General features: G+C 37.0%; 1 protein-coding gene across 1 annotated transcript in view; it reads right to left on the bottom strand.

Annotated features, from left to right (window-relative positions):
- The window catches only part of Prp6 (pre-mRNA processing factor 6), a 251,296-nt gene that overhangs the window by 183,910 nt on the left and 42,370 nt on the right, over positions 1 to 25,016 (bottom strand). The window contains exon 7 of the mRNA XM_090405026.1: positions 4,015 to 4,096. Coding sequence (XP_090261152.1) covers positions 4,015 to 4,096 — 82 coding nt within the window. The remainder of the gene's footprint in view (positions 1 to 4,014; positions 4,097 to 25,016) is intronic.

Below are 25,016 nucleotides of genomic sequence, written 5' to 3'. Positions count from 1 at the left end.
GACCACTGTTGTTTCATTTGTACATAACTGATATAGGAAATAATTTGAAGGGAAATATTCAGTTGTTCGCTGATGATGCAAAGTTTAGAAGAGCAATAGCTAATCAAGATGATGTAGAGAGCATACAGGATGATTTAAACAGTCTGATAACAGATGTCAATTTGATGTGGAAAAATTGTAAAGTTACGCAATTTGGGATACAATGATTACAAGCTGTGTAAGTGTACTCAGAAATTGATGAAGCCAGGGATCTGAGGGTAGTAGATAGAAAGCTTAAGTTTATATGACATGTTGTTAAAGTAGCCCATAGTAGGATTATTGAAGGCTACATTATTAAAGATGCTTATTGAAGACTACACTAACAAGCAGAGATAAGAGAGTTATCATTCCTCTTTATAAAGCCTTGATATGACCACATCTGAACTACTGTGCTCAGGTCTGGTCACCTGGGTTTCTTGGGTATGAAGAAGTGGTCAAGAGGATCCAGAGGCAAGTGACCAAGATTGTGAGTGGTCTATAGAATGCTCCCTATGAAGATAGATTGAGGGTTTGAAAGTTAGTTTATGGGGGGGAGGGGGGGGGAAATATAATCATTTAAGATACTTAAAGGATTTTGTAGGATTGATGCAGGGGAAGTTTCAGCACTCAAATCAAGGTGGCAGAACAAGAGGTCATCCCTGGAAGTTGGATAAGAGAGTGGTTAGCACGGATATGAGGACTAGATTTTTCACTTGGAGAGTGGTGAATGAATTGAATGGGTAGCCTGAGTCAGTTGGTTGTGAGTGTGTTGTCTGTTGATGGTTTCAAGGAGAGGTAGGATAGATATTGTGTTGAGAGTTTGAGCTTCCTACAATGAGTCTTAGGACTCCATGGAGGTGCCCATGCAACAACAATAACAATATTACTTGAGTAATAAAAATAGTCATACTGCATCATGACTTTTCTAGTAAGTAAATTTGGCAGAGGCCTAGAAAATGTTTTTTTTTTTTGTTTTAAATAATAAAAAATCTCTAGTTTTTTTTTTAACGATTTTATTTTAAAAAGAAATAAATGCCAATAATAATAAGCATTGAAAGGAAGTTACTATCAGAATTTCAAGCATTTAGTGTATAAAAAAGGTATCTATTGCTTGTGCTATTGTGAACAATCTCAGAAAGTAAATCTGATCTTGCACTCACTAAACATATACAGAGTCCATCAAAAAAATGTATACACACTTTAACAGATGTCATCTATGGACTTTTTTTTGAAGTTGGATCGAATTATGATAGCAACATGTAGTATGATGTTCTCCCAAAAGATGTCAATACTCACATGAATACTAGCGTCAACACGTGACCGGTAGGTCAAACAAAATGGCCAAGGCACGATTGTCGTTCGAGGAATGTTGTTGAAGTTCAATGACAATGGAGGTGTGAGTTTGCAACATAACCTCCAACATGCCTGACAATTGCACGTATTTGTGATAAGTCTGAGATCCATGGTACCTTGTGTGATGCACAAGTGAAAATCCAGGAAGCCTCGCACAGCAACAAATGCTGCTTCCTCGGCTATGGTGTTGAAAAGTTTACATGTTTACCACAAAAGTCTACCACACAATGTGCATGTGATACAGGAGTTAGCAGTGCAAGCATACGGCGCATTCTTAAAGCAGTTAAATGGAAAGTTTACATCAAGATTATATATGTAATGAATGAAGATGCTCCTGATCGAAGAATGCAGTATTGTGAGTGGTTTCAACACATGGTAGATGAGGATGAGGCGTTTGTAAGGAAGATGGTTTGGTCTGATGAAGCACAATTTGAGTTGGCATACTTGTGTTTACTGGGGTCAAGAAAATCTGGGCATTCATGTGGACAAGGCAGTCAGTTTACCGGGGCTCAATGTCTGGTGTGGACTGTTATCTAGGGGTTTATTATTATAATTATTATTATATGTCACCTCCAGGGAGTCCAAAGACTTATCGAGAGAGGGCATCTACTCTACAGCTCTGCTTCCACCACTCACAATCCACCAATTGACCGCAAATACACCAATGCCATCTACCACCAACCGCCACCACTAGTATTTCCACAGACAATCGCAAACATCCATGCCCACGGCGGGATTCGAACCCGCAGCCTCTTGACTGGAGAGTGGACACACTGACCACTCGGCCAGCCAGGCTGGGCAATTTTAATAGGACCATTCTTCTTTGAAGGTACTGTTACTGGTCAAGTGTATCTAGACATGCTATGCGCATCCATTTTACCTGTCATTCATGCACTTTATGGGAATGATCAATTTCTCTTCCAACAAGATGGTGCACCACCACACTACCACTGAGACATGAGAGCTTACCTCAATGAGAGTTTGCAGGGACAATGGATAGGACGAATAGAGGTGCAGTTGAGTTCCCCCCCCCCCACGTTCTCCTGATTTAACACCCTTGGACTACCTATGGGGGACTCTAAAGGATGTAGTGTATCATAGAAAACCACCTACACTGGCGGCCCTTTGGAAAGAAATTGAAATGGCATGCTCAGCAATCCCACTGGACACTTTGGCCAATGTTGCCCAAAGCAGTAGTTTGTTGTAATAATAAGTGTTTGGATGCTAATGGTAACCACTTTGAGCACCTCATATTGTAGAAGTCAAAGGTAACTTGTATTCATCCCTTGATGTCTATATAACTTTAGTATTACAATTTTTATACAGGTTTTTCTTTTGCAGAAGTGTGAATACATTTTTTTTGACAGACTCTGTACATGGCATATTTACACATGACTGTACTAACTCCTCAATGTACAAGCGCATTTGTATGGAATGAAATTCTAAATCCCCCATCCATTAATTTGTGATATACTTTATCAATTAAATTTCAAAATTCAATGGTTAATAGGTATTTTGCTTCAAATTATAAAATTAAATAAATAAATGAAAAAAGCATATAAATAAAAGTTTATCTAGACTATTATAAATTTTATTCATAAAATTGTTTTATAAATAAAACAATTTATAAAACACATAAATTGTTTTATTTATATCCTTTGAACTACTATAAACACTACATAGTATGCTGTCATCTCTGTTTTTTTTTTTTTTTAGGAGTGATGATATCCTATTCACTTGATAGTCAGCATCTTTTCAGTTTCCATTAGTGCATTGCATTGAAAGTGACTATGTTCAATTTGCATAATGTTAACTGACAACTTAGTTCCCACTAAAGTACTGAAAATGACATCTGTTGAAAATTATGAAATTTGGATCTGCTATATTTTAAAGGAAAATCCAGAGAAGAAATTATTTTTTCCAAACTCTAAAATACTTTCAATTAATTCGATGTTTATGTTGAATTAACTGAAAATCAAGTCAGTAGACAGCTGGTATGTTCAAATTAAAAAAAGTATGCATATTTCAAAATAAACAAATGGAAAAGCATGAAAGTTATCATTTGGCAGGAAAAATTGGATCAGCTTTTTGATTACAGATTATATCACATTATATGGAATTTATGATAATATTTTATAACCCATAATTAAGTTATAAAATAAAATTTTAGTTAAAATCCATAATATATATATATGATTAACTTGATTAAGTGTATGTGCATTGGGAAGGGAGTGAAAAAAAAAATACAGACTATTTTTACACACACATATATATATATTCTTTTTCTACTTAATCAGTTGATCACATAGATACATACTAAATGTTATGGTACAAACACACATATGTGGGAAAGGGGAGTCGAAAAAGTTCTGATAAACACCTAGAATAAAAATCAATTAATTTTGTCTTCTTGTATGTTCTAAAAGAAAAAGAACAAATTATTACAATTTAATGAAACATGGGGGTTAAAGGGTTTTAAGATACATTCTTTCTTGTGGTTATATCATCAGTTTTTTTAATATCATTTTTGTTCTAGGTGTTTGTCAGAACTTTCCAGATTCCCCCCACCCTGTGTGTGTGGGGGGGGGTACATACGCGTGCACGCGCGCACACACACACACGCATGCACAAAGTAAGTCTTACCTGTTGACGTGGATCAATGGCAGAAACTGCATCTCCAGTCATGGCAGCTCTGGCTAAAACCGAATCTGGCATTGGTGTAAACCTGAAAACAGAGAATTAATAATAAATTAAAGCTTTTTAGCATGCTATCACCTGCATATAACTTTTATGAGCTTGTATTCTGATGAGAATTAAACCAAACACTCACAATGAACTTGTTCATCATAACAGACTACTGAAAAGTCCTGGCAAAACTCCACACCATCTACTAAGCTAAATGACATTTATTATATTCATGAGAGAGAAGTAGAGATTCTCATTCATTTATCCTTTCCAAGAAAAGTGCTTTTCTTGCAAGCCTTCCATAGATACTCCTTTTAGTTTCTTCAAGTTTGCTACAGCATGCTTTGATTAGATATAATCAATTCATGATATAGCAAGCTTAAAGAAACCAAAGATGAAAGGAAGTCACATTAATATGAGACATCAATAATTAATGTCACATTAATAATTCTGAAAAAAAATCAGAACACGTTTAATAAATACTTATAAAACTGCAAACAAACAGGAAAGCAATATAAATGAAGCCAGAATGAAGTCAATACTTCTAGTTATATGTTGGCTGACTATCATATTTATGAAATTTCCACAAAAATTACAAAATCAGAAAGCAGCTTTTTTTTGTTGTTAATGTTCAAAATTATTTTTAAAAAAAGAATACCTTATAACTTATGTCAAATACTGTGGTCAAGTTATTATAGAAAGTTATGAAAACCAATGTTTGCACTGAAATTACTAAAATTATCTGCTGCAATTAAAAAAAAAAAAAAAAAAAAAATATTACATACATTTCTTTCAGATTATAAGTCATATTAACACTATTGTCAAGACTCTGTGGAGTCATCAGACACATTGAACGATTCTTCTCTTCTCTTCTATTCTTCCATTTTTAATGAACTTGTTCAATGATGGCGCATTCAATATTCACTCTGGTAACTTCCAAGGGTGATCTCATATTTTCCCAATCGCTTCCCAGTCTGTGCAATATTTCCTTCACATCTGTGAATGCTCCTCTCACCAAATAAATTTCAATCACATCATTTCTCCTCCTCCTATTTGCCAAACTATAAACCATGCTCAACATCCTACAGTCATGATGCAATCTCAGTTACTCACCACTGAACCCTCTTCAGCATTTTCATATTTTCTAGATATACCAGAGACTAGCCTGAAGGATAATGCCTTATAAAAGGTATTGCCAAGTCCCCTAAACTTAAACTATTCATCTGCTGCTCATCCCCTGTTCCTTCATATCCCTCAGTGTTGCGCAACCAGTAGATTTACTCACTGCTCCTGGATAAAGTGAAAAATTTTACATTTAGCAATATTGAACTGATATTCCTCATTTCATCAAAAGTGCCCCCCCCCCATCAGAATTCTTGGCTATTACCCTCTCTAATTTAATCTAAAACAGCTGAACAACTCTTTAAATCTTGGAATTAGGCACTGAATTATTATTATTATAAGGACATCCCCAAGACTAATCATAGGAGGCTCACACTAACCTTCAGTGAAACAATGCCTATCGTATTTCATCATCATCAAATTCCTGCCATGTACCCTCAAGGGGTGTACAGGATATGATAGTACTACATGAAAAAAATTACATCGTTACTAACTTCCTATCTACAATTTTCCTTCAAATCAGTCTGTTACTTGTCAAGACTCCAACTTTATCAGATCTTACATTTCTATCGTCTAAGGCACTTTGTACCGTATCAATCTACCTATATCTTGGTCGTCTTCCTCTGGGTCGTTTTGATGCCAACCTGGAAGAGAACACTTGTTTTGCTAATCTTTCTTTGCCCATTCTGTTTAAGTGACAATACCACCTGAGATTAGCTCTGCTAACACATTCCTGGATGCTGACAATGTCAAGTTCTTTCCTAATATCCTCATTTTAATATGATATTGCCATTGATGCCATCTGTTCATTCCTATAATCTTTCTCAGGACTCTCATATCTGCGGTCTCAAGTCTTTGGTCAAGTGTTTTACTTCTGACCCAGCTCTCAGATCCATAAGTTAAAACTGGTTTAAACACTGTCTTGTATACAGCTAATTTAGTGTTATGACTAATTTCTCTCTTATTCCATATAAATTTATTGAATTGACTTCCCACTATACCAGCTTTGCTGATCTGTTCTCTATTTCTATATTTAATTTACCATCTTCACTAAAAATATTGCCTAAGTAGCTGAAATGTTTTACTTGTTCCACAGGTTCTCCTTTCACAACAAAGTTGATATTTTCAGTGATTCTGCCTATTTTCATTGTCTTTGTCATTTTAATGCTGACCTTCATACCATATCTATTACAACAGTTATTCAATTTAGTCAGAGAATCTTGCAGACTTGTAGCGGATTTATTTAGAAGTATAACATCATCTGCATAAAGCAAACAGCTGACATTAACATCTCCAATTCTGATATCATGTCTGCGCGGTTAGCCTAGTGGCTATGCGCTTCGCAACCATATACCTGGGGAAGGAGTGTCCTAGGTTTGATTCCCGTCGGTGACGTGAGGAGCTGAAGGATCTTCCTCAGCCATAGCCAAGTTAGCCAGTCTTGGGCGTGGACAGCAGGGTTTTTCCCCAGTTTATTCTGGGGTTTTTCATCCTGCAAAGCAGGCAAACTGGCCTCGAGAACTCAACACTACGGGCCACAGGATACACTGGGGCATAACGCTGACCACCTTATCCTGTAAACGGAGTGAGGTCCGATGATCAATGGACCCTCGACACCGCAAGGTAAAAGAGGGTATAAGGAAGATGAGATGAGATTCTGATATCATGTTTAATACCACTTTCCTTCATAATGTGATCCATAAAGATAATGAATAACAGAGGGGATAATGTACATCCTTGTCTCACACCAGATTTAACATTAAACCATCTTCCTGTACTTCCTTCAATTCTAACTGATGACTTACAACTCAAATAAAGACTAAGTATTGCTTGATATAATGCCACATTGACACCATATAACTGTAGCGTATTGACTTCTCTCTTGGTACCTTGTCATATGCCTTTTCCAAATCGACAAAACTTAAATACAGATCTTTGTTATATTCCCAGGCTTTCTCGTGTATTTGTCGTAAAGTGAAGATCTGATCCTGACAGCCTTTATTTGGCCTGAATCCAGATTGTTCTTCACCAAGCTTTTCTTCCACAATTCGTTCGCAACCGTTTCTCAAGTATACTTGCATAGATCTTGCCAGGAACACTCAGTAGGGAAATACCTCTGTAATTCTCACATTCAGTTTTATTTCCATTTTTATATATGGGTACTATGAGAGCTCTACTCCAATCATCGGGAATTCGTCCCTCTGTCCAGGCTTTCTCAACTATGCAGTGCAGACACTGTAAGACTCTTATACCATCATACTTCAGCATTTCTGGTCGAATATTATCTACTCCTGCTGCCTTTCCACATTTCCAGCCTTTGATGGCTTTTTCTACTTCAAGTATGAATATGCATTCCTGACTCTATGCCTGTTGAGTGTTTTTTACCACTATGCTATCACTGCTTGTTTCATTTAGCAATTTTTCGAAGTAGTTACTCCATACTTCAAGGATATCTTTTTCTCCTGTTTTCATGTCACCTTTATCATCTCAAACTCCTTTTACAGCACTCTTTCCTCCATTCTTAAGTTTTTTCAACAACCTCCAGAATATCTTACCACCTTCTTGATAGTTATTTTCTATGTTCTTGCCAAAGTCCTCCATGACATTTGTTTAGCTAGTTTTACACAGTGTTTAGCTTTCTTACATTTGTCTCTGTATTCTCTAAGAGCACAAGCTGACTTATTGCCAGGAACTTTTGATATGCTTTCTTCTTTTCGTTCACTGCCTCTTTAACTTCCTGTGTCCACCATGGAGTTCTAATTTGCTATCCTTGCAGACAACTTCAGCACATGTCTCTCTAGCTGAATCAATCAGAGATTTCTTCAAGTTTTGCAACTGAATCTCCAAGGTTTGGTTCCTGTTCTCAAACTCTTTCATTTTTCCTTCAATAATCTTTGTGTATTTTAGTCTACAGTTCACATCTGAGAGCTGCTCAACTTTTATTCGCTTTAAAACTTTCTTACATGTTATTCTTTTCAATATGAAATTCAATTTTATCCTGCTCAAGACTAAATAGTGATCACTTCCAATTTCAAATCCTCTGTACACTCTGGTATCCTGCACCAGGGAGAAAACATCACTATCAACAATAACATAGTCAATGAGACTTTTCTTATTCCTTGCCTCTTCTCTCCATGTAAATTTGTGCACATTTTTATGTTGGAACATGGTGTTAGTAATAACCAGTCCATGTCCTGAGCAGAAATCCAACAGATATTTGCCATTATTATTAGCTTTGCTCTTTTCTCCAAATTTTCCCAAAATATTTTTGTATGTTTGACAATCATTTCCTAATCTGCTATTTAGATCCCCCAACAAGGACCAACTTTTCCTTTTTCATTGTGTCAGTTGCTTTTTCTAGAGCCTCAAAAAATTCCTCCGCTTCTACCTTAGTAGAACTTTCTGTGGGACCAGAGGCACAAATAAGTCTCATTGTTCCGTTCCCCATTCTCATATTGGCCCACATTACTCTACTTGAGACTGACTGCCATTCAAGAAGATTAGCCTCCTATTTTGTGTTGAATACTAATGGCTACTCCTTCTTTTCCTTGATTGTCATTGCCTGAATATAACATTTTGTATTTATTGTTCAGAAAGATCTCACCAGTTTTGGTCTTTTTTGTTTCAGTTACCCCTATTATGTCGATCTGGTACTTATCTAATTCCTCAGCTAGCTCCATTTCTTTGCCATTCAAGCTTCTTATGTTGATAGTACCAATCTTTTAACTCTGGTGATGTTGAGTTGGGGGTGTGTTTTCAGATTTGTTCCAGTAGCTGACTTTTTGCTGTTCGCCCTGGTTCCCTGGCGAAAACAATGGGGGCTTTGTTTATCCGACCGACTCCCCAGCCGGCATGAAATTTTGTCATGTTGTACCATCATTTTTTTATTTTGGTATTTCCTATCGTATTTCTCCTTAAACTAATTAATTGATAAAGCAATTTTTTGTGTGTGTAATTCCCACCCACAAAAGGTTATTAGTAAACCCAGAGCACATTTTTATTGTGAGTGAGCCAAGGATTTTTTTCCATTTTTATCATTATATATTTTTTGTAAGTTTTGATTTATTTTTATACAGTCCAAAAACCCTGCTCTAGAGACCAAACATGGAATTTTTTCAAGCCACTTCAGGCCTCCAATGTAGAGGTGGTTTCAAACTGGGCAGTGAAATTCATCTTCCACCTAAAGACAATCACAAGCATCCATGCCCACAGAGAGGATTTGAACCCATGACCTGTTGGTTGGAGAGTAGTCACGCTAACCACTCAACCAACCAGGATGGCAAATCAACTTACAATTAACTCTGAAAATGTTCTACTCATTTACCTCTTAGCACAACTTTCAGGAATGACTTGTTTCCCAACATCTCCCTCCCAATCTTTTCCTTTGTCATGTACTGAAATGACTTCTGCAGCTAACCTATAAATCTCATATCATATCCTCTCCTTTCCAAATTTTGTAACTTAAAAATCTTCACCCTAACTTTATAGCAGACACTCCACAAAGTAGTTACTAATTTGTTCACTTCCTTCTGAATTCTCTCCACATCCCCCATAAACCCAGATGGCACCTTATGTATGTATAATAGGTCAGATGTGATTATATCAAAGCCTTATAAGGAGGAATAATAACTTTCTTATTCTTAATTACTGGTATTTTTAAATTCCAAGTGATCTGTTGAAAATATTCTGATGCCTCCACTTTTGCAATATGCCCTCTGAACTGCAACTCTATCCCAATCATTCTCAAATATAGATAGCCTTATCAATTTCTTGCAATACAGTTTTGCCTATGTAAATGCATAGCTTGCAGTTATTTTCATCTCGAAGGGCATAAAATTACAATTTGCCACAACGAACTGACAAATGAACCTTTGTCCAAACTGGCAGTCTATTTAAATCATCCTGCAGCATCTCTACATCACCTTGATTAAACACTGTACTCCCCATTTTAGCAGTGCTCATGTTACAAATTAAACAAAGAATTAAGGAGGAAGGAAATTTCATTTCTTTCCTCCCATGTAGAAATCAAATTCCTGATATGTAGACTCAAGAGGTGTACAAAATATTATGGTATAGTACATTAGTACATGAAAAGTTTACATTATCATTAACTTCCTATTGACAATTTTCCTTCAAATTTGAAATCCCAGAGTTCTTTCACTATGTAGCAAGTAAGAGGAAGAATGGTTATAGAAGGAATAATTAATGGTATGGAGGTGACAGAAGCAGAAGATATAGTTGAAATATTGAGCAATCACTATGTGCGTGTGTATCATCCAAGTGCAAATAATAAGTGACTGCTGCAACAGGAATCAATATGAGAACATAAGATAAACGAATCAGAGGTGTTTAAGATATTAAGAGATTGCTATGTGAATACAGCCTATGTTTTAAGGGAAAATGTAAAAGGAAACAGGTGGTTTAATTTAAGTCTTAGCAATGGTAGAGTCCCAGCAAGATCCTGTCACTTAAAGGAGACTTCAGGATAGAGCTAACAAATTACAGATTGATTTGTATCTCAGGAATAATGGTTAAGATATGGAAAGGTTGGTTAAGAGTAGAATCATGGTTGAAGTGAAGTCTTAGTAATTTACTCATATTTTACAATAAATTGACGAAGGAATTTTAATATGAGAAATGGTAATACTATGATATTGCTGGACTTTAAAAAAGCATTTGAGAGGATACCACACAAAGCCCTATTATGTAAGCTGGAGGAAATGAGGAATGAAAATGAGCTGGCAACACGGATAAGAATAAAATCGAAGGGAAAGAAGGTAACCAGTAGTGTGCTGCAGGACACTATACTTGGACTGCAATTTGTACATCAATGATACTGAGAATGATTTTATGGAGGAAAATATCCTAGATATTCTCCTCCATATGTGAATAATGCTAAACTGGGGAGAGCAATCAACAATGGTAACTGCAGAGATTCTGTAGAATGTTCTAAATAGATTGGTAGTTACAGCAACAGCTGCTAATTCAGTGCATTGTCAAAGCATAAAGTTATACTAGACAACATTCAAACCCAGGTCTTTCTAACCAATGGACATAATCGAAACTAACTTGTTGTGAGTTAGCAGCTAGAACTAAAGGAGGTACAGGAAGATGATTTGATATAAACTCGGATGTAAGACAAGGGTCTTACACCTGACACCTTACATCTTATAGTGGTCTATCCCCCACTGTTATCCATCATCTATGAGAATCACAAGTCTACAGGATTTGTTAACTAAAGTGAATAACTGCTATAATAAATTTGGTATGAAAATCAACAGTAAAAAGAAACTTAAGTATAAAGAGCTAATAAGCTTCATTTCGGCAATGAAAACATTACTTAAATTAAGGGGATATTAAATCCCACATAGTTTTAAAACCGAATAAGAAACTCAAAGATTGGAATCAAAGAGTTTCTTGCTGAATATAGTAAACTATAAAGTATCGGCGACACTAGCGTTAGCCAATGCAAGTGATCCTAGTACGTAGTACAATACCAGGGCAGCTCGTTGCAGAAGTGGAGGAAGTTCAGATCGCTATTCTTAGGTATTTTCCATAATGTAAAAACACATTTCCTAGGAAATGTATGCTGTTATTACATTATGGAGGGAGGTCACTACCCAGACCGGTTTCAGCCTTTTTTGAGGCTTCATCGGTGAGTAGCTAGACCTAATACCAAAGTGTATAGCGAAAAGAACTTATGTACTCTGTGAACGAGTTTTCCAAACAGGTGCAACCATTAAGTTACTTAAGTATAAAGAGCTAATAAGCTTCATTTCGGCAATGAAAACATTGCTTAAATTAAGGGGATATTAAATCCCACATAGTTTTAAAACCAAATAAGAAACTCAAAGATTGGAATCAGAGAGTTTCTTGCCGTCCTCCACTTCTGCAACGAGCTGCCCTGGTATTGTACTACGTACTAGGATCACTTGCATTGGCTAACACTAGTGTCGCCGATACTTTATAGTTTACTATATTCAGCAAGAAACTCTCTGATTCCAATCTTTGAGTTTCTTATTCGGTTTTAAAACTATGTGGGATTTAATATCCCCTAAATTTAAGTAATGTTTTCATTGCCGAAATGAAGCTTATTAGCTCTTTATACTTAAGTAACTTAATGGTTGCACCTGTTTGGAAAACTCGTTCACAGAGTACATAAGTTCTTTTCGCTATACACTTTGGTATTAGGTCTAGCTACTCACTGATGAAGCCTCAAAAAAGGCTGAAACCGGTCTTGGTAGTGACCTCCCTCCATAATGTAATAACAGCATACATTTCCTAGGAAATGTGTTTTTACATTATGGAAAATACCTAAGAATAGCGATCTGAACTTCCTCCACTTCTGCAACGAGCTGCCCTGGTATTGTACTACGTACTAGGATCACTTGCATTGGCTAACGCTAGTGTCGCTGATACTTTATAGTTTACTATATTCGGCAAGAAACTCTCTGATTCCAATCTTTGAGTTTCTTATTCGGTTTTAAAACTATGTGGGATTTAATATCCCCTTAATTTAAGTAAAAAGAAAGATTATGAAAATAGGCAGAAACACTGGGGGAAAAAAAAACATCAGCTGTATCCTGAATAGGAAACCTACAAAACAAACTTTTCAGCTATTTAGGCATGATTATTAATCGCTCTACAGTCCTATCTAGGTGGTGTGCCCTCTGGGAATTTGTAAGTGGCCTGGGATGTGGATGAGGGCCTGACAATTATTCTTTCCCAAATTTTGATGCAAATTCAATCTTTCCGTATCATAGTGAATCTATCTTTGAAAAGTCTGAATGAAGATGCCATCAGTACCCTAAGCCTTGCCCACAATTTTGCCATCCCGCCAAAAGAAGTACTATTGCCAGACCTAATGTACAATGTAGAACATGGAATCTGTCACCTATTTGTTTAAATTAGGTTGATTTCTGAGTGCCACTGCAGATTCCAAAAAGTCTTTCTTTTCTAAATTTACTATGGTGGAGCATTGGTGGTTTTTTTCCAGAAGATCCTGTGAATTGTATCCAATACATGGTCTGTAAGGCCAGTTGACCATAGTCATGATTACAGATGTAAGATCTGTGCTCATCTAAATGGATAGTAGGTGATCTGCCTGTATGTCTGAGGTGGGCCAACTTGCAGGAGCAGGGTGCTTTGTATGCTCTGGGCACTGGGAGAGGAAAGCTGATCTTTGGTGGAGCGGATAAGGGCAGTGGATTTCCAGTGAGGCTTGGAAGCTGTGTAGAGGTTGTATGTTTTTTTTTAAAGCCCTGATGATTTTTTGTGATGTGCCATTTCCATTCTCTCAGGCATCTCATGAGAGTAAAGAATATGCATATCAAATGGCATAGCATTCTGTGGAAATCTAAATCACAACCACAAATTCGACCTTTCCATACCATAGTGAATCTAGCTTCAAAAAATTTCAGTGAAGATGCCATCAATACCCTAAGTCTCGGCCACAATTTTGCCATCACACCGAAAGAAGTGCTATTGCTAGACCTACTGTACAATGTAAAACATGGAATCAGTCACCTAGCTCTAGAAATAGCCAACAACATCAGACTTGACATTGTCAATATCCTCTTCCAGTCATTGTGTCCTAAAAGTAATTATCTTCTGATCAACTTGCTGTTCTCAGAAAGTTATGAAAAGATAAAAGTATCCATGTTGTAATTGATTTCACGGTATGATATGAACACAGATGGATAAGAAAATAACTATTTATTAACTTACAAGCTAATATTTTGCTCGTATTATATCCAGCATCTTCAGAGCACACAACATAAAGTTCGTTACAAAAGCAAGACAACCACAATCCGGTGTAACAGTGGGGCTAGTATAAGTAATTGCAGCGTGCAACACAAGACTAAAGTCCTAATATGGTGCCATCTAGGTTTAAAAAAAAAAAGTTCAAAGTTTTGAAATAGTAGTCCAAATGATAGTCTTAGACAGTTTAAAAAATAAAATAAAATAAAAGTAATAAATATTAATTTGGTCTTAGGATGACTGTCTTCCAAATCCATGGTAGATTTATAGCCATACTTGTTAAGTTTGGAGTATGTTTTAAGGCTTCTGTTGATTCCAGGAACAACCTCTCTGACTTGTAGAAGCTTCTGTGCATTACTTTTGTTTCTTTCCAATTGATCCTGTGTGCAGGGGTATCCAAAGCATGGTCTGCCAGACCCGACTTGCCATAGTGAAAGTGTCGGATATATTTTTTGTGTTCACTGAGGCAGATGTCCACAGTTCTTCCTGTCTGTCCGTAGTAGGCTTGATGGCAAGAACAGGGCACTTCATAGACTCCTGGATGTGATAAAGGAGTGCATTTGTCCTTAGGTGAATGGATGAGAGTTGCTAATTTTACATAAGGCTTGAATACTGTGCGTAGTTGGTGTTTGTTAAGCACCCTAGATATCTTTTCAGATGTGTCTTTAATGTATGGGATGGTGATAGTTTTGTTGTAGTCTTCTGTGATAGACAGAGGGGATTTCTGGGTAGCATTTAGTATGTTATCTTTCTTATGGGGATTATAACCATTGGTTAAAAAGGTGTGACGTAGGTGAGAAAGTTCAGCAGTGAGAGCAATGTCATTGGAACAGATTGCTCTGGCTCTATGGGTTAGTGTTTTTAAGATACCATATTGTTGAGAAGGGTGATGGTGTGATTGTTTGTGTATCTCCCTGTATGTGTGGGTTTTCTATAAACTGAAAATGATAAGGAACCTGAAAGATGTGATCGGTGTGTCCAGGAAGGGCAGTCAGTCATTGGCTTCTAGTTCCATTGTAAAGTGGATTTTAGGGTGCTGGCTATTTAGATGTACTAAAAATGTATTCAATGTGTCTGGGCCATGTGGCCAAATAGCAAACACATCATCAACATAGCGTAGCGAGAGATTAGGTTTGAGAGTGGCTGTGTTGATAGCTAATTTTTCCAGATGTTCTATGTAGAAGTTGGCTAAGGGGGGAATCCATAGCTGTCACATCTAATTGTTTGTATATTTTCCCTTTCCATGTAAAATAACCTGCCTGTACTGTAAATTTAAATAGCTGAAATATATCTGGGGGAAATTGTGAATTTAGTAAGTTATGTGTTTCAATCAGTGGTACATTAGTGAATAATGAGGTGATATCAAAACTCACCATTAGGTCTGAACTATTTAAGGTGTAGTTTTCTAAAATACTTTTTAGGTGAGTAGAATTTTTAACAAAAGAGGGAGAATTGTTTGTGTAAGTGGTTAATAATTTGGCTAAATGTTTAGCTAGTTTATATGTAGGACTGTTTATACTATCCACAATAGGATGCAAAGGTGTACCTTGTTTGCGTATTTTAGGAGCACCATATATTCTGGGTGTTTTAACGTGCAAGACAATTTCTTTTGGCCAGGAAGTGACTTTGTTCAGTAACTTGCACACCTTATTCTGTTGTAAGTTGGTGGGATCGTGATCTATGATTTGATATGTACACCAGTCTTGGAGCAGTGCATGCATTTTGCTTTCATATTCTGTTGTATCTATTACTACAGCGCCGTTTCCTTTGTCTGATTTGGTTATTGTAATGTGGTTATTATTGCGTAGTTCTTTTAAAGCTATTATTTCTTTATGTGGGATATTATTTTTGGGAGGCTTAGAATGAATAAGGATATTGGCCATGTCTAACCTAATATTATTGGCTATAGCTGGAGGCAAATGGTAAATCCCGCGTTCAACGGAAGCGTGAAATCGATTACAACATGTCTGACGAACACATAAGCCTATCCACGTGTATAAAAGTATCCACATCACCATATAAGATATGGTCCATTCCATGGACCATATCTTATATTCCATGGAATGCCATGGAATATAATTGAAAAATGGATATTATTCTCTGAAATCACACTACCTACATCCAGCTAGATCATGATCCCACCAAAATGCAGGTTAAAAAAATTAAAAAAACTACTTATGGCAGCCAGGCATTACTAAAAAACTCATACCCTTTGGTTCTCATTCCCCCCCCCCAATATATGGTTTGCCTAAAATCCACAAACCTAATTCCCTCCTAAGACCAATAATAGATGCGACTGATGACCATCCTACAAACTGTCAAAGCAGCTGACAAACTCTTTTACCATCCCTCACTGGACTTACATCCTGCATAAAAAACTACCCATTTTAAAACCTTGATTGGAAATCAAATTTTAAATAATACAGATATATTGGTAGACTTTGATATCACCTCAAGTTACCAATCAATATTCCCTTGACACCTTAACACTCTTAAAAAATACTTTTCCTTAACTTAGATCTCTCGAAGTTGCTTAAGGGTCAAAGCCAAATAACTGGGAGGAGACCTCCACATCACCTTTCAGGAATGCAGAGAACCGACTGGGGTTTCTGACCTAATGTCTAATCCTCGCCTTCACGTGATGCCGCCTCCATTAGTAAGTGTCAACCAGATACTGATTGAACGAGGATGGACAATTTGGGACTTAGCCAACTAAACTGTACTTTTTATTGGCTTAAGCCACAAATGCATATGATGGTACAACATTATGAAATTTCATACCAGTTGAGGTGGTGCCCAGTTAAACAAGATCCCTGCTGTTTTCTTCGGGGAACCAGGGCAAACAGTGAAAAGTCAGCTACTGGAACAAGCTTCAACTCATCATCTAGAAGAAGAAGAAGAATAAACCCAACATCAGCAGAACTGAAGATAGGAACCATCAATATAGAGTATTAATGAAAAGGAAATCAAACTTGCAGAAGAACTGGAAAAGTGCCACGTGGACATAATTAGCATTACCGAGACAAAGAAGACAAAAACAGGTGAGATATTACTAAATAAGTATGGGATGCTATTTTCAGGCAATAACAATTAAGGGAGGAGTACCGACAGCATTCGACACTGAACATGAAGATAAACTTCTTGATTGGAAGGTGGTTTCAAATAGAGCTATGTGTGCAAACTTCAAAATGGACAATGAAACTTATTTGTGCTTATGGTCCCACAGAAGGTTCTTCTAAAGAAGAAGTGGAGGCATTTTTTGATCATTAAAACAGGCAGCTGACATAAGAAAAGGGAAAAGTGGTCCTTGTTGAAGACCCAAACAGCAGAGTAGGAAATAAATCCCACCATGTATATAGGAACATTTTGGGAAAATTTGGAGAAAAGGACAAAGCTAATAATAATAATCATAAGTATTTACTGAGCTCAGGAAATGGACTAGTCATTACTAACACCATGTTTCAACATAAAGATGTACACAAATTCACCAGGAGAGAAGACACAAGAAATAAGAAGTCTCACTGACTACATCATTGTTGACAGTGATATCATAATGCTGGTACAGGATATGAGTGTACAGAGGATTCGAAATTAGAAGTGACCATTACTTAGTACTAAGGATAAAAATGGATATTCCATTGAAAAGAACAATGAGAAAAATGTAAGCGAGCTAAGAGCTATGTTTAAAAGCAGCTAAACAAAAGTCATCGAAAAACTTGGATAAAAGAGTATGGAAAATAAACATCAAGTTTGCAAAATGTTCTGGAGGCAATTGAAGAAGTTTAGAAATGGAGGAAAGAGTATTGTAAAAGGAATCAAAGATGATAATGGTGACATGAAAACTGAAGATAAGGATATCCTAGATGTCAGGAGTAGTCACTTTGAAAGACTGCTAAATGAACCAAGCAGTGATAAAACTGTACTAAAAATTTTCAAGAGGAGGGTAAAGAGGAGAACGTATCAGTACTTGAGGTAGAAAAAGCCGTTAAAAACTTGAAATGGGAAAAGGCAACTGGAGTAGATGATATTCAACAAAAATGCTTACATATGGAAGTACAAAAGTTTTGCAGTGGCTACACTGCATAATTCAGAGGAACTGGTTAGAAGGTTGAATTCCCAATAATTGGAGTAGAGTTCTCATAGCACCCATCTATAAAAAAAAAAAAAAAAAAAAAAAAAAAAAAAAAAAAAAAAAAGAACAAAACTAAATGTGAGAATTACAGAGGAATTTTTCTCTTAAGTGTTCCAGGTAAGATTTATGCAAGCATACTTGAAAAGAGGTTGAGAAAGAGAAACTTGGAGAAGAACAAGCAAAGTTCAGGTCAAAGAGTGGTTGTCAAGATCAGATTTTCATTTTAAGACAAATAGTGGAGAAATCATGAGAATATAACAAGGATCTGTGCTTAAGTTTTGTAGATCTGGAAAAGGCATATGACAAAGTATCCAGAGAAAAGTTTTTCAAAACATTACAATTATATGAGGTGAATGAAACATTATACAGAGGAATACACAGTCTATATTTAAGTGGTCAGTCAGCAGTTAAAATTGAAGGAAACACAGGAAGATGGTTTGATGTAAAATTGGGGATAAGACAAGAATGCACATTATCTCCACTCTTATTCATTCTCTTTTTGGGTCACAATATGAAAGAAAGTGGCATCAGGTCGGATATTAGAATTGGAGATGTCAAACTTAGCTCTTTGATTTATACAGATGATGTTGTAATCCTGAACACATATAGTACAGGTCTCCAGGATTCTCTAACTAAATTGAATAACAGCTGTAACAAATTTGGCATAAAAATCAGCAATAAAAAGACCAAAAGTATGAAAATAGGCAGGAACATAGAAAAACTTCAGCTGCATTCTGAATGGACATCCTATACAACAGGTGAAATATTTCTACTATTTAGGCACATTTTTTAGTGAGAAGACAGGTTGAATCTGAAATAGACAACAGAATAAGCAAAGATGGTATGGTGGGTAGCCAGATGAATAAATTAATATGGAATAAGAGAGAAATTAGAGTTGGTGTCGAGGCTAGCTGGTGAACGGTCGTGCTATCGGAGAGCTCCTGAGAGATTTGTGTTTTTTGTTGATTTATCGGTGTTTTGGATTCAATTTAATGGACTTAAGTGTTTAATTTTGGTATATTATTAGAGCTTTATTAACGTGGTTAGTGTACTAAAGTGTTTTATAACATAATCTATGTCGAAAGTCGCCGCTAGATGAATTCGTAATGAGTAGTGTTCGTGCAAGCTCCAGATAAGATAAGTATCATTTTCAGTTATCGATACAAATTACTTAAAATTGTGTAGTTTTGTTTTGTTTGCCTTGCGTATTTTAGTGCGTCTATTTTTGGTGTGTTATAACGTTTAATTTGACAAAACACGTTACAGATAAATATGGCACCTGTGCGTAGGAAAATGGCGGCCAGTAACGAAGGTTCGCCATCGTTATCAAAGAACGGTAGCATAAAAGAAATGAGTCAGTGTACTAGCTGTGAAATGTACGCTTTGCGGAGTGCGGTCGGAGTGTGGTTAGATGATGATAAAGGATTGAATGTGTGTAGAAAATGTAGGGAGAATGTGGAATTGAAGTGTATTTCGGATCGTGAGTGTGATATTTTTGTCAACCTTCAAAATGAAGGAAATAGGGATATGACAAGAAACGGCAAGGTTGTACATGAAAATTGTGGGAGTGTGAATGTAGAAAGTGTGAATGATAGTATAAATGGTTTCTCAGAGAACAAAAAAGATGAGATAGATGCATTGAGTGAGATCGCGTTGTTGAATAGTGCGATAGAAAGAGCAAAACAGCAGCTAGAGTGCATGAACAAAAGTAGACTGAATGAACCAACCAATAATAAAGGGTATGACAGGAAAAATAGACGCATGAATGTGAACATGAACAAAATGAAGGATAGAGTGCTGTATGGAGACTCGTTAGTACGAGGTGTGTTAGTAGAGGATTTGACAAAATCGTACCAACCTGGTGCGACCATAAAGGACGTAACTGCGTCTATTAGAGAGCAAAAGGAAAGGGTGAAAGAAATGATTGTTGTGGCAGGTACGAATGATTTGAAAGGAGATAAAATGGAAATGATAGAAGACCTGAATGAATTGTTTGAGGTAGCAAAAGAAAAGAGTGAGAGAGTTAGAATGATTAGTCTTTTGCCACGGTATGACAGTGAAATATTTAAAAGGAGGGCTATAATTGAAAATGACTTTATGCGTGGGTTATGTATGACGAGTGGTGTGGAATTCGTGGATGTGTGGAGTGAGTTTGATGGGCGAAAGGATCTATATAAGATGGATGGCTTGCATTTGAATGGTTACGGTGTAAGAAGACTTGAGAAAGTGTTGCTGAATGTAGTGGATGTGCAAATTCAGGGAAACTAGATTTGTTAGGGGGGGGTAGAGATACAGTCCTTATGGAGGCAGTTGAATGTAAGAATGAATATAATATGCCAGAGCAAATAAGGACAACAAATCAGAGAGGGATAGTTAATATAAGGCATCAAGGTAGGGTTGGGGCTAATGGGGGTCTTAAATTCATGTACACTAATACTAGGAGTATTAGGAACAAGAAGGAAGAGTTTTTGGCCATGGTTGGCACTTCCAGACCACAGGTTATAGGTATTAGTGAAACATGGCTGACTGTAGATGATATAACTAGTGGGATTGAATGTGATGGGTATAGTGTGTTCAGGAATGACAGAGAGAATAAAATGGGGGGAGGAGTATTGTTGATGATAGCTGATGAGCTCCAGCCAAGGAGAATAGAAGTTGAATTGCAGGATAGAGAAAAGAGCACATTTGAGGCCATTTGGTGTGAGATTGTGGCTAGCAGAACTAAATATACAATTGGGTGCTGCTATAGACCAGGTGATGGAAAAGGTGGTGGTGACAGTATGCACAAGCAAATAGAAGAAATGGGTGGAAGGAGGGTGATTATTATGGGAGATTTCAACTATGGTCGCATTGATTGGAGTGAGGAGAGGACACACGGGAGGAAGGAACTGGATTTTATGCGGTTATTAAGGGATAACTATCTGCGACAGCATGTAATGGAAAATACTAGGGGTCAGAGAGTGCTTGACCTAGTAATTACATCTGAGGATTTGGCTGTAACAAATATGACCACATTGCCACCAATCGGTGAGAGTGATCATAGGGTCTTAACTTGGGAGGTGGCTAAAGGTGTAGAATTTTCAATTAAGACAGGGTACATGTGGAATTATCGGGCGGGAAAGTATGACAAGCTTAGGAGTTTAATTGGTTCAGTGCCATGGCATATACAACTGCAAGGACTAGAAGTTGATAGTGCATGGGAGGTAGTTAAGAAGTGCTTGCATGAAGCAATGGCTGACTGTATACCTAGAGTCCGAATAATAAATCAAGTAGGTGTTAAATGGATGAATAACACCATTAAGCTTGAGTTGCAAAAAAAGAAACAACTATGGAGGGAATTTAAGGAGAAGGGTGACCGGCAGGCACATGAACGGTATAAAGCGCAGGCCAGAAGGGTGACGAGTGTGGTAAGAAAAGCAAAAAAGGATTACGAAAGAACATTGGGCAAGCAGGCTAAAGAGAATCCTAAACAGTTTTTTAGATATGTAGCAAGTAAAAGGAAAAATGTACATGGCAGATTGATTTTAAAGAATGCCGATGGTAGGGAGGTAACTGAATCAGTTGAGATAGTTGAGTTACTGAGTGAGCACTTTGCAAAAGTATATCATCCAGGTGGTGACATTGCAGAAACGAATAAACCAGTAGATTATATGGGAATTGTGGTTAATGAAGTGGAGGTGAGTAGTCTATTGCATAACCTCAATGTCAATACATCTGTGGGATTGGATGGTATACCAGCTCGTGTTGTACAAGAAGCAGCTAAAGAATTGTCAGTGCCCTTGACCATTTTGTTTAATTTGAGTCTCGGGTCTGGGTTAGTCCCGAGCGGGTGGAAAGAGTGGAAAATAGTTCCACTGCATAAAGGTGGTTCCAAGACTGCTGTTGTAAATTACCGACCGATTAGCATATCAGGAATCATTGTCAAGGTCTTAGAGAAAATGGTCAAGAGGAAAATACAAGATTGGATAGAAGAAAATGGGATACTGTATCGGGGACAGCATGGTTTTGTGAAGGGTAGGTCATGCCTCAGTAACTTGCTCACGTATTATAACACAGTGACGGCTGAACTGGATAAGGGTAATGGGTTTACGGTGATTCTACTGGACCTTGCCAAGGCCTTTGACAGGATTCCACATGGAATTCTAATCAGTAAATTGCAGCATATGGGAATGGACATAGGGTTGGTGAGATGGATAGGAGGGTGGTTGATGGAGAGATATCAGAGAGTGGTTTACTCGGGAGTAGAGTCCACAAGACGGCCTGTGACTAGTGGTGTGCCACAAGGATCTGTTCTTGGACCACTGCTGTTTAATTTGTTCATAAATGATATAGGAAATGATCTGAGAGGAACAGTTCATTTGTTTGCGGATGATGCGAAGTTGGGTAGGGCAATAGTGAATGCAGATGACGTCAAAATTTTGCAGGATGATTTGGATAGATTGGAGGTCTGGGCTAAGGAGAATGGATGTCAGTTTAATGTGGCAAAATGTAAGGTTATGCATTTTGGGGTGAAAAGATTGGCAGCAGTTTACTGCATTGGTGGAACCCTGCTCCAGGAAATTGATGAGGCACGAGATTTAGGAGTGTTGGTGGATAAGGAATTGAAATTTAGGGGACACATTGCAAAAGTGACCAAAACAGCTCATCAACTCACTTGGTTGCTGAAGAATACGTTGACAAGCAGAGACAAGCAGGTTATTGTTCCTCTCTATCGAGCCTTGATAAAACCCCATCTAGACTACTGTGCTCAGATTTGGTCACCTAGGTTTCTTCTTGATGGGGAGGCAGTGGAGAGGATCCAGAGGCGAGTGACCAAGATGATAGCAGGTCTGTGGAATGAACCGTATGAGAACAGGTTGAGGATTTGTGGGTTGCAAAAATTGGTTGATAGGCGGAGGAGGGGAGATATGATTGAGACATTCAAATTACTGAAGGGTTTCTATAAAATTAATTCAGAAGATATTTTTGAGAACAGGGCTGGTTGTGGGAGGACTAGGGGACATCCATGGAAACTGGGCAAAAGTGTGGTTAGTAAAGGTGTTAGAGCTGGGTTCTTTACTTTTAGAGTGGTGAATGAGTGGAATGCACTCCCTGAGTCTGTAGTGGATGCTGTGACAGTGAATGAGTTTAAGGCGAGGTATGATAGATACTGTATGAATGTCAGATAGTTGTGATGAATATGATTTGGGGCCTCCCTCGATGAGTCTAATGACTCCCTGGAGTTGCCCGTAATAATAGTAATAATAATAATAAATTAGCCAAAACCATAAACTAAGAGTATACAAGAGTGTGCTCAAACTAGTTAAGTTATAAATCTGAGAATTGGATTAGAAATAAAGTGCTTGATCAAAAACTAGAGGCCAGATATGAAGTTCTGAGAAAAATTGGATTGAACTGATAGAATCAATAGCAGAATCATATTAAAAATAAAGATATTAGAAAGAAACTTTGACACTATTAGCATTCAAGAATGTGTAATCAGAACTAATCTAAGGTAGTATGACCACTTAAATTGAATGGGTGAGGAAAAGTTAACAAAACAGGCATATGATGCTAAGATGGTGGGAAAGAGACCTAGAGGACGACCAAGGTCTAAGTGGATTGGCTCAGTCAGAACTGCCTTCGAAGAAAAGAATGAAATGCTAGATATGACAATATTGGAGTGCTTACAAAAATAATGGACTAATTCGAATTTGGAGTGCTTACAGAAATAACAGACTAATTTGAAGGAAAATTGTGGACAGGAGATTAATAATAATGTAAACTTAATCATATACTGCTGTCATATTAACCTGAACATCCTTTGGGGGTACATATCAGGAAATTGATGATGATGGTGAATCCAGGACAAGGTAGGTGACTTAGTAGTTTGCTGGAGATTTGTACTTGGGCTGCTGCATTTTCATTTAATATATTTATGATACAGAAAATTATTTGAAGGGAAATATTCAATTTTTCCTGCAGGATGATTTAAATAAATTGACAGTGTGGGCAAAGGATATACCAGTTTAGTGTGACAATGTGTAAAGCCATGTACTGCAGAATGGAAATATTATAAGCTGCATACTACATTAACAGAAATGGGCTGAAGGAAAATGATGAGGCTAGGGATTTGGGAATGATGGTGGACAGAGTTGAAGTTCAGAGAGCATAGCTCATATGATCACATGGTTGTTGAATCTGAAAAAGAGGATATATGGATAGAAATATATCAGTTACTACATTATAGGACTCATGCAGAACTTTTTTTTACATGACATTGTGGGAAGAACTATGGGTCATTTCTGGAAATTGAGTTTAGTTGGTTAGCTAGAAGTAAAGACTAAATTTTTTTGCTTGGAATGAGGTGAATGAGTGGAATTTAGTAAATGAGCTGAGATTGGTAGTGTATGAGACATGGTTATTCCTATGATGATACTTCACACTCCATGGAGATACCCATTTCCTAATAATAGTAGTAGTAATAATAATAATAGTGATGCTGAAACTCAGCCAGTAAACAAACAGGATCTCCTTTGATTGGAATGACTTGATTTCAAATCCATCTGGTGAAAAATTTTTAAGCAATGCATTTCATTTGAAGGCGAGCGTGTCAACTCAAACAGAAGTAGCAGGATTTTCTCATGGATAAGTTGTCATTCCACAAGACAAACAAATTGGTCAAAGAACACACACACATACACAGTTGACTGAATTCTATCTACATATAGCAAATTATGTAGATAGGATTAACTGTCCTGTTGTAGCATTAATTTGGTTTCTACAAAGCCAACTTACATAGCAATGACAGCCTACTGAGCATAATACATTAAAGGGAAAATGAAATTAATTATTTTAAAGAGAAGACAAGATAAATTATTTTATAGTTTCATAAGCTTGCCAGCTATAAAAGTCTCTTAACACAGGAGACACACTTCAGATTTAGTTTCATAAAGCTAGAAAAAAG

The sequence above is a fragment of the Typopeltis vanoorti genome, chromosome 15, assembly GCF_054136105.1.
Source record: "Typopeltis vanoorti isolate ZY-2024b chromosome 15, IOZ_Tvanoo_1.0, whole genome shotgun sequence".
Lineage (NCBI taxonomy): Eukaryota > Metazoa > Arthropoda > Arachnida > Uropygi > Thelyphonidae > Typopeltis > Typopeltis vanoorti.
Note: the sequence above shows the minus strand (reverse complement) of the source record. Positions and strands in the feature narration are given on the sequence as shown.